The sequence below is a fragment of the Pediculus humanus genome, genomic scaffold (genome assembly GCF_000006295.1).
Source record: "Pediculus humanus corporis 1103172108314 genomic scaffold, whole genome shotgun sequence".
NCBI lineage: Eukaryota > Metazoa > Arthropoda > Insecta > Psocodea > Pediculidae > Pediculus > Pediculus humanus.
The window spans coordinates 214289-225288 of record NW_002987883.1 but is presented as its reverse complement, the minus strand read 5'-3'; the positions used below and the strand labels follow the sequence as shown (position 1 = coordinate 225288).

Below are 11000 nucleotides of genomic sequence, written 5' to 3'. Positions count from 1 at the left end.
TTCGCACCTATATAAAATTGATTACTTGTGAAAAATAATTTTAAAAAAAAAATCTAAATAATCGTAAAAAGAGCAAATAAAAATTTACTTGAATAAGAAACAGAAAAGTTTTTAATTAAATTCATTTTGAAATATATTTACTTTTTAAAAATTTTACTTTAACTCTGACAAAAGGATTGAATCATTTCAGGTAGGTAACACACGCCATATGTTAAATTTGTTTCCGATCGGCTCAATAAAAATTTAAATCGAAAGTTTAAATCGTCTATGGTTTGATTATGTGATTTTTAATCAGTGGTTTAAGGTTGTTCAACATATGTGTGATTAAACAGTAATTAGTATTGAAAAGTACAGTACAATAAATATTTTACATTATGTTTGTTATTTTTTCAACGCCTAAAATAAGTATTTTTTCTATTAGCTTTAAAACAATGAGATACCTCAGTACGTGACAAATGAAATGTCACATTATGAAAAGAAATTACAACAATTTTAACATCGAAATAAATCAAATGTGAGTGATTAAATGATATTGTCGTTCACATACTTAAAAAAATACAATTACAGTACAGTTCAATATTAAATTTTTTAATTTTCTAAATAATAAATGTTTTGTTTTTAAGGTACCTTTACATAATAAAAAATAAATTTAATGTAATTGTTTTATTTTAGGCCACTCTACAACAGAACCCACGGTCAAAAAAAACCTTATACAGATGATATTATTCTTTCAACTCATAAAAAACAAGTTTTTTTAGAAAAAGAAATAAGATCAGATGACACTTTACAGTCTGTTTCATTGGAATTTAACGTTCCAGTAAGTTTTTTGCTATTAAAAATAAATTTAACAAATACCAGATGTAAAACATTAACATTTGAATATTTTCATTAGGTTTCCGAGTTGAAAAGAGTAAACAATATTCATAAGGATAATGAAATATATGCTAGAAAAGTTATTAAAGTGCCTTCAAATACTTTGTCAATTTTATTAGAAAAAGATTATTTTACAGAAGAAAAAAATACAAATGAAAAATCTACCACAGAACCTAATTCAGACAAATGTGATATTATCGTCGAAACTGTAAATAATTCATTGGTGGCTAAAAATCCAATTGAAAATAATTTAGAAGAAAAAAACACACTTTCTCCTAATTCTGAAATAGATGAAGCTCAAGAATCTGTTTCATTATTAAATACCACAATTGAACACAAGACAAATGATTTGTCATGTAGTGGGGCTGATTGGGGAATGTCATGGCATACATTATTATGTGTTACGCTAGTCTTAGGCCTTGGAGGTCCATTTATATATGTATTTTGGCTTTTTTGGGGTAAAAAAGTAAAAACAACAGGAAGCTGATAATAATATTTTAAATTTAATAATTTTTTTAACCCTAAATTTATATAAATAATTTTTATATGAACATATTTACACAAAATTTATGTATATATATATATATGAATATATTTTTAGATGTGTATGTCCTTATTTATGTACATAAATGTACATTATTATTAAAAGCTTGACGACTAAAATTACGAAAACTATTATGAAAAAATAATTCGACAAATATATTTTTAAAAAAAAAACTCGAGTATTTTTATTTTTATTTAAATTATCCTCCATTTAAAAAAAAAGAAAAAAAAATGTTAAAAAAGGAAAAAGTGAAAAAATTAATTATACAATATAATTAAAATATATTTATATATATTGCTAATAACATAATATAAAATATAATATATTTATTTTTTGATTAAAAAAATAAAAAGATAAATAAGGATTAATCGTTAAACATAATCAATTAAATTTAATGGATTAAAATTTAAAAAAAAAAAAATGATTTTATTCGTTTTTCTTATATTAAAAAAAAAAAAACCAAAATGTTTTATTTATTTATTTATTTATTATATATGTAATAATTACAATACAGGCTTTTTATTTAAATAATGATAATTATTATTAACAATAGATAATAGATAGAGAGAGAGAGAGTTTGTTAATTGCTACCCAATATTAAATCCGACAAGTTTTTTTTTTACTCATTATATATTTAAAAAAAATAAATTATTAATTTTAATTGGTGTATAATTATCCATGTTGTGCATAAATTTTTTATTAAATCAATTTTTGTTTAAAAAAAAAAAAAAAAAATTTAATTGCGCCATAATTTTGAGTTGTAAACAAAAAAAAAAAATTTACTAAATTTCATGGCCTTACTAAATTTCAATATAATGTTATGAAATAATTATTGATAAGAAATTGTGTAATTTTCCCTTTTTTTTTTTAAAGTTAAATCCAAGTACTCAAGTAAGTAGTACTCAAGTATTAAAAAAAAAATTTTTCATTAGGGAATAAAAAGATAGCCCTGATGGATTCGCGAAATCTACAAAAATTTCGATACGATTTCGATATTATTATTAAAATAATAATAATAATACTCGGAAAATCAGAAAATTTTCCAACGTTTCTTCCATTTTTATGTAAAAAAAAAAAAAAAAAAAAAAAAAAAATTTATTTTATTTTTTATTTATTTATTTTATTTTTTTATTATTTATTTTTACAAAAGCAAAACATGATATCATCCTTCGGAATAAAATAAAACTAATAAAAAAAAAAAAAAAAAAATTAAATACAAAAATAATAATAATAATTTTAATAAAAATTAATAATAATAATGATTTTAATCTATCTATTTATAGACTTCACACAAAAAAAAAAAAAGGCTACGTTGAATAATAATAATAATAAAAATTATACTAATTCTAATAAATTAGTTTTATGCCAAAAATAAAAAAAAATAAAAAATAATAATAATAATAATAAAATTTACAAAGAATGTTTAAAAATATAATAAAAAAAAAAATTTTTTTCTTATATAGGACCACGAAACAAGTTCTTATTGTTTCAACCATTTTTTTTTTTTTTTTTTTCATTTTCCGTAAATGCAAAATACTAATAATAATAATAATAATTCTTTACAGAAATCATTTTAAAAAAAAAAAAAAAAATTCTAAAAACTTTTCTTTTCTTTTCTTTTTACTTTTACTTTATCAAAAGGGTCACTGAATTAAAAATTATTAAATATTATGTATTTATGTATACATAAATATAAATCATTATCATTATCACTATCTTGTATACAAAACACCAAATTATAAAATTACTTGGGTATAAAATTTTACTGGGATATTTTTTTTTCTTTCACAAAAGTTAAAAAAAGTCTGCCTACTTTTATGGGGGGGGGGAACAAAAATAATAATAATAATAATAATAAATTTCGTTTGTCTTTTCCTTAATCGAAATTAAATGCAGAAAAGAAGGAAAAGCTTTTCTTTTTTTTTGTCTCATTGAGCTAATAATAACATCATTTAAAAAATAATTGCCATTTTTTTTTGTTTTGTTTTGTTTTCTTTTCTTTTCTTTCTTTCTTTTCCACGGGAAAATTCTTCAACTTTATTTTTAAATTTATTTTCGGGTATTTTTTTTTTTTCCACTACTTGGAAAGACTGTATGTATTCACATTTTCACATCGATTAACATTGGTTATATCAAGTTTGGTTTTGGGAAAATTTTACTGGGGTTTGTTTTGTCGGATAATACAGAGCGGACGCGTCCTTTTCACAATATCACTGAAAAGTAGTACCCATTTTAACAACTGAGATACCTATTTTTTATTTATTTATTTATATTTATGTATGAATAATGAATGAATGGTATACCACAATTTTCGCCATTACGGTCGTCATATTCCCCGATATAATATATAAATCCACGGTCCTTTTTCAAATAAATAAAATTTTCGGGGGGGCCAGGGGCCAGGGGCGCACGGGAGGGGGTTTCGTATACCGTTTATAAAATAATTATTGGCGAAAATTGAGGTAACTACTACACGGCTATTTTTCATTAAAAAAAAAAAAAAAAAAAGATAAACTTAAAAAAAAAAAAAAAGAAAAAAAAAAAAAGTACAAAAACTAAAAATTCATAACTTGGCATAAATAATCCAAGAATAATAAAAAAAAATAAAAATAAAACTAATACAATACACTACGACGGCTAAATTCCTCTAAAAAAAAAAAAAAAATTAATAATAATAATAATAATAATAGTAATATAAAGTGAGTATAAAACATTAATATTAGGAAAAGTAGATTATTTCAAAATTGTTTTTGACAGCCTTTTCCAACTTTTAGAAAATATCTTTTAAAAAAAAAAAAAAAACGGTCATTTATATATATATTTATAGCATTAAAAACTTTACACGCGAGAAACAAAAGTTTCAAATTCAAATTTGCTGTAAGAAAAAAAAATAGAAAAAAATAGATAGTTTCTAGTTTAGGGAAAGGCTGTGCTATTATTATTCCTTTATGAAAAAATTTTTTTATTAAATGTAATTGTGAAATAATCAACTTTCACATAAAGTGCCACATTTTTTTTTTTTTTTTTTTTTTAATATTAGACATCATTAGTAGCTATTCCTTCATTAAATTAATTATTTGATTTTGCTTTCAAGTTTTTTTTTTTATAGATAGAATGAGAACTTCATATAAAAACAATATGGTTGTCAAATAAAACTTACGTTGAACGATAAATACTTATTTACGAATAAAAATCAAGGTTGATGTCCAATTTTGCATGTTTGAAGAAAACTAGCCTAGTAGTCTTTAGTATTTTCGCGAACACTAAAAAAAAAAATAAAAAATAAAAATAAATAAGAGAAAGAAAAAATTATCATTACAATTCCTAAAACTTTACACAAAAAAAAAAAAAAAAAAAAAAAAAAAAAAACCCAAAACTTGCACTTTCAAAAAATAAAAAAGACCCACTAAACTGAACAATGTGATTGTTATTGTAAATTAAATATCCCAAAAATCCTTTGAAGTATGAGTATTTAGGGTTGAACACACACACCTTATATGTAGTATGTAGGTTGAAAGCAGCCACCATCTTGGGATGATTAGTGATTCCTTGTTACTCGAATAAAGAACAACAAAATCACTAGTCTTCCACAAGATACCCAGCCTTGTTGTTAGTTGCTGAACCCGTTATTAAGTTAATTGAACTCTTCAATAATTATATAATTATGTTGTTTTTTTTTTTCTTATAAAAACTTACTCGTACTCATGTCGTAATGAATATCAGAAATTTATTTTTAAAAATTTTAAGTTTGCATGCTTTTGTTAAAATTTTTAAAGCATTTAAAAAAAATTAGTACTAAATTAAATGTATTAAATAGACTAACCTTTGTTGTAAAAGGTACTGAGCCATTTGAATTTGATTCGGAGTGCCTGAGATTGTTATTATTCGATCGTTTGAACCTGGTAAAGGCTCATCAATCGTAATGGCGGCTCCAGATTCCATTCGAATTTTTCTAATTCTCGAACCACCTTTTCCAATTATAGCTCCAGCAAGCTAAAAATTCATACCGAAAAATACGTATTATTAAAAAAAAAAAAAAAAAAATTGAAAATAAGGTGAAATTCAATAATAATAATAATAATAATAATACATATTTAAATACGAACATCTTTTGGAATGGTAACCTGGGTCGAGTTTTTCTCTCCCCCCAAAGGAGGACCACCGAAATTACCAGGATTTTGTGGACCGGGTCCTCCCATACCCATTCCCATAGGCCCGGGAGCATTCATGCCCATTCCATTTCCCATAGGGCCTCCCATGGGACCACCCATAGGTCCGCCCATTGGTCCGCGACCACCGAAATTTCCAGGACCGCCACCTCCTCCTCTTGGTCCACCAAAACCTCCTCCTCGAGGCCCTCCAAAATTTCCTAAATTATTACAAGTTAGCATCGGAAAAAAAGTATTTTTGGCATTTAAAAAATTAAAATATTAATTATAATTACCTGGACCTCCTCCACGTCCGGGTGGACCTCTGTTTCCAGGTCCTCTGCCACCACCTCGCCTATCGTCTCCTCCACCTCCGTAGCCTCCATAATCTTGTGAAAAGTATTCGTCGAAATTGTGTGGATCATAAGGATTATTCATACCCTTTATAGGAGACTAAAACAAAAAAAAAAAAAAAATTATAAACATATAAAACAAGAACTTAATAAATTATAAATTATAAAAAAGAATTATTAATTTAACTTACCGTTTTTAATAATTCCATACATTCCCGAATGGCATCCACGCAAAGATTCCCTTTACCGTTAATTTGTACGATTCTGTCTGTACTTTGAGGGCAACAGTTTGAATATATTTTTATTCTTGCTCCAGTTTTCTACGGGAAAAAACAATCAATCATTTTTTTATGTTTCTAATTTAATTTTTTGGAGAAAAAAAAAAAAAAAAACTTTTTATGTTTAATTTACCTCTCGAAGCTCTTTAATTTTCAATCCACCTTTTCCTATAATACACCCCGCCTGGCTTTGGTGCACTAACATTCTAATATCAACTTCATCCCCACTGTCGTGATTTCGCCTTCCTCGATTATTCTGAAAATGAATGACATTAAATTATTAAAAAAAAAAAAAAAAAGAAAAGAAAAAAAAAGTTAATTTCAAAATTTAATTTAACTTACGTCCTCTAGATTCGGTAGAATTTCCGAAACGACTCGTAACATCGTATCAAGATCCGCAGCAACTGTAAGGATGCTGTAAATAATATAAATAGTGAAAAATTTGACAAACAATACTTAAAAGCTAATTAATTTAAACGTTGTGATAACAGTACATTATTATTATTATTATTTCAATATAGAAAAGTAATTTAAAAAAAAAAAAAAAAACCTTTAAAAACACAATTTTTATTATAAAAAGTTGTATTGAAATTTTTTTGCAAGTTCGAACGAAGTCTTGTGAGAATTATGGCGAACACAATTTCTTTTAAAATCTTTTTTTTTTTTATAATTATAAATTACATTAAAAAACATTAGAAATAAAATTAGGAGGAATATTTAAGAAGGGGTTAGTAAATAAGGGGGGTTTTTTTTTTTTTTTTTTTTTTTTTTTTTTTTTTTTATGGCGGCCAAATTTTTTTTTAAGGAAATAAAAGCTCGTGGACCCATTACAACATTTACATGTTAAATTCATTTTAAATAAATTATTAAAAAAAAATAAAACTAATTAATTCGGCACGTAACTACTACCCACATCACGTTAAGTTTGATCAAGTTATTAAGGTATATTAAAAGCACTAGTTTACACAATGTTTAATCATTTAACCGACCGATGTACCATCAAAATAAAAATAATAAGCAAGTTAATTTAATTGTAATTCAATAAATAAATGTTTAAAAAATGGCGCAAAAATTACATCGAGTTATAAAAAAAAAAAAAAAAAAAAAGTAAATTGCTGTAAATTTTTTAATGCAAAGCAAAATAATAAAAAAAAAAAAAAAAATTTTTTTTTTTTTTCAATACCCGTAACACGAACATTACAAAAATTAAAATCATCTTTTTGCATGTTTAAAAAAAATTCATTTTATGAATAAAATTCGTTCAATCTTAATTTTACAACAACAACAACAACAACAACAACAAAACTAATTGCATCAAGTTTTTTTTTTTTTTATATAAATCTTATCGAGTATATTAATTTCGATTTTATTTTAATGCTTACACTAAATTGAATTTTTATTTTTTCATAAAGAAAATTATTTATTCGACAAAAATTTTCTTTACCCAATTCGTTCAATAAAAAAAAAAAAAAAAAAATAAATAAATATAAAAAAAAATTCGGGTCCGTGAAGAAAAGGAAATTGTGTACATATAATTGGAAAAAAAAATAAAATTTTTTTTGGAAACGAGAGAGGTGAAAACGGGTCGTAGATCCAAATAACAAACAAAATAAAATTAAATAAATAAAATAAAATAAATAAAAAAGTTAAAATTAAGTAAAATAAAAAAAATTTACTCAATTTTAAAAAATGATGCACACCATCAATTCATTAAATTCTGTCAAAAGAACTTGTAAAAAAAAAAAAAAAAAAATATCGTTATTATTCATGGACGCAACATTAAAAAAAAAAAAAATAAATAAATAAATAATTTTTAGACGTAAGAATAACACAATAGCAAAAAATTTAGATTTTGAAACACAGCTTCTTATTCTAAATATATAAAAATAGTACAAATATGAATTATTCATTAAAAAAAGAAAAACGGAGTGTTAAGCCTCAGTGATCAAAGAGAACTCGTGTACGTTGGGAAATGAGTAAATTCGTCAATTTGAACACTGAGGGAACAATTTTGATATACATATACAAAAATAAATACTTTTTCTAAATTAATAATATTTATACAATGAAGACACATAGACTTTAATTAACTAGTGTATACATTTTTTTTTTTTTTTTTTTTTTTTCCCCTTTCAAGTTAAAAGTGGTGGTCCATCAAATCAAGTCCATTGTCTTCACGCAGTGAAAAATTTTCCTTACTATGAATTTACAAAAAAAGGCCTATCTCCTAATTATTATTATCATTATCATTATCATTATCATTATTATTATTATTATCATTATAATTATTAAAGAGAAGTAAATATAATAAGGATTTACCGTTCCGGGCCGGGACAATCGGGGACTGTGACGGAAGCATTGTGCTGCATTTATAAAATTGTCAATTGGCCGGGCCAAATCGATGATGCCAGTGAGTGTAGAATGAGGGCCAAGCCATGTTTCCGGGTCATTCAGTGTGGTGGGCAGCAATCAAGACCGAATCATATTGGGCCAATCGGGGACCAAACGTCGAAGCAATCGGTCATTGGAGGGCAGGAACATTTTATATGATGATGGAGAGAGAAAAACAAAAAACATTTTATTAAAAATATACTTTTCTCGGTTCAATGCAATGCTGTAAACTAAACAAAACATATTTCCTTCCTTCACAATGTGTATATATACATACATACATACATACATGTACATTCAAATTGCATAAATTAACCCTTTAACATACAAATGTATATATACAATCTTTTTTTTTTTTTTTTTTTTTTTTTTTATATAGAAAAATATTTTTCAAATAGATTTTTTAACGGTTTAAATGTACCCGCGTATTTGTTGATAAATACTTGGATCGAATAATTATTTTTTACATTTAGCTTATTAAAAAAAAAAATATGTATATAAACCTGAGATGTATATGCATCAGGCTACATAAAAAGTTATTGTAAAAAAAAAAAAAAAAATTCAATTCTATCAAGTATTATAGCTCAAAATGCTGCTATCTTTACAAAATATAAAAAATTTCTATAAATAATAACTCATATAATAATGCTATTATCGATAATAAAATAAAGTTAAATAATTTTTTTTTTTTTTTTTTTTTTTGTCTAAAATTTACTTATTCTAAAACAATAATCTCACCTCAGTTCTTAGTTTGGAAATGTTGTGACCCCCTTTTCCAATAATTGAACCGGCAACCTGAAATTCATAAATCATAAAATTAAAATAAAATCTCTAAAATACAAAAAAAAAAAAAAAAAAAAAAATTGTAAAAATGAAATTTCAGTAAATATTTTTAAGAAAAAATAATCTTTAACTCATTATTTAAATTTAAATAAACATAAAAATATTAATTTAATACAAAAAGTTAGGAAAAGTACTCGTAACTACAAAAAAGTATATAGTAATGGCATTGATAATGATTCACTAATCTTTTACTACAGGTACAGGAATTTTACGTATTAAAAAAAAAAGCTATACTTAACATACCTTACTAGGAATAAGCAGCCGAATTTCATTTCCATCACTATTTTTGTATCTTTTTTGGGGTCCGCCCCCTTGAGGACCATCAATTTCACGTTTCATGCCTAAAAAAAATACAAAAGAAAAATATTAAATTCAATTATTATCTGTGCTTAAAAAAACTGCTTTCCAATAATAATAATAATAATAATAATAATTAATCTGTAAAAATTATTGGATTTTAAGACATTACACCATGTTTGTTTAATAATAATAATAATAATAATAATAATAATAATAATAATAATAATAATAATAATAATAATAAAAAGAATTGAAGCATTTATCATACCGGAATTAAATCACAATTCCGATTTTAATTTTTAAAAGTATAAAAAAAAAAACTAAAACTAGTATTATTATTTCACTACAACAAATCGTTTATTTATTTCGAAGTGACGACCGCCAAAGTAAATACTCGATACTACCCTCGTAAGGATCGATTAGAAAACTGGCCCTTCGAAGGTCGATTACTGCTGAAGAGAGGATGTCAGCTTTGTGAGCCGTCTTGCGCACTTCTCACGTTATACTAAACCAATTTTTTTTTTTTTCTTTCAATGCACCCACCATTGAACACACTCAATAATACAAACATTTATTGTTTTTTTTTTTTTTTTTTTTTTTTTTTGTCACCGATTGCAAACAAAATTTCCCCCAAAAAATTGTATGATTAATTTAACTTAACCCCCCTTATTATAAATTTTTTTTTTTTTTTTTTTTTTTTAAAAAAAAAACTTTCAACCAACTATTACAATTTTAAAAAATTTAACTTTACTGTTTGAAATTAATTAATATTAAATCAAAAATAATAATAAAAAAAAAAAAAAAATTTTTATTTTAACAATCCAAGTAATCGTGATTTCGATACCTTTTAAATTAGCAATGAAATTTTTAAATTTTTAGTAACCTTTTTTTTCAGCAAAAAAAAAAAAAAATTAATTGAAACCCACTTTTTTTGTAAAATTTAATATTTAAATTGCAATTCAACTTAATTTTTTTTTTTTTTAAAACGATAGGAAAAAATTTTAAAAAAAGTTTTCAAAAATTGAAACATTTTTTTTTTTTCCAGAAACATCAGAAAAAAGTATTATTTTTGGTTTTTATAGCCAAGTCAACTTGATGGGGTTGAATACGAGGGTTAAGTAAACCGAGTGACGCCACGCGGGCGCCACGTACTCTCTCTCTCTATTTTTTTTTTCTTTATAGCTTTCTTTCTCCCAAGAATTTTTCTTTTATTGATTATTCTTTTACTACTATATGTATGTGTGTATGTACATGTACATAACTCGCTTTA

General features: G+C 24.2%; 2 protein-coding genes and 1 non-coding gene across 3 annotated transcripts; 1 reads left to right on the top strand and 2 right to left on the bottom strand.

The window, feature by feature from the left end:
- Positions 1 to 455: 455 nt before the first annotated feature.
- Phum_PHUM593020 (uncharacterized protein) lies at positions 456 to 1360 on the top strand (the record flags this gene model as incomplete). The annotated part of the gene is made up of 3 exons (XM_002432528.1): positions 456 to 514; positions 688 to 817; positions 893 to 1360. The coding sequence occupies 3 exons, from the start codon at positions 456 to 458 to the stop codon at positions 1358 to 1360; spliced, it is 657 nt and encodes a 218-aa protein (XP_002432573.1).
- Positions 1361 to 4940: 3580 nt separating this feature from the next.
- On the bottom strand, positions 4941 to 5015 carry Phum_PHUM593010. The gene has a single exon (XR_009833557.1). It is a non-coding gene; the product is annotated as a microRNA, putative (microRNA).
- Positions 5016 to 5212: 197 nt separating this feature from the next.
- Phum_PHUM593000 (heterogeneous nuclear ribonucleoprotein k, putative) lies at positions 5213 to 9769 on the bottom strand (the record flags this gene model as incomplete). Its single annotated transcript, XM_002432527.1, has 9 exons — positions 5213 to 5410; positions 5524 to 5786; positions 5868 to 6018; positions 6110 to 6238; positions 6330 to 6412; positions 6535 to 6611; positions 8516 to 8559; positions 9326 to 9382; positions 9674 to 9769. The coding sequence occupies 9 exons, from the start codon at positions 9767 to 9769 to the stop codon at positions 5213 to 5215; spliced, it is 1098 nt and encodes a 365-aa protein (XP_002432572.1).
- Between the last annotated feature and the right edge of the window lie 1231 nt (positions 9770 to 11000).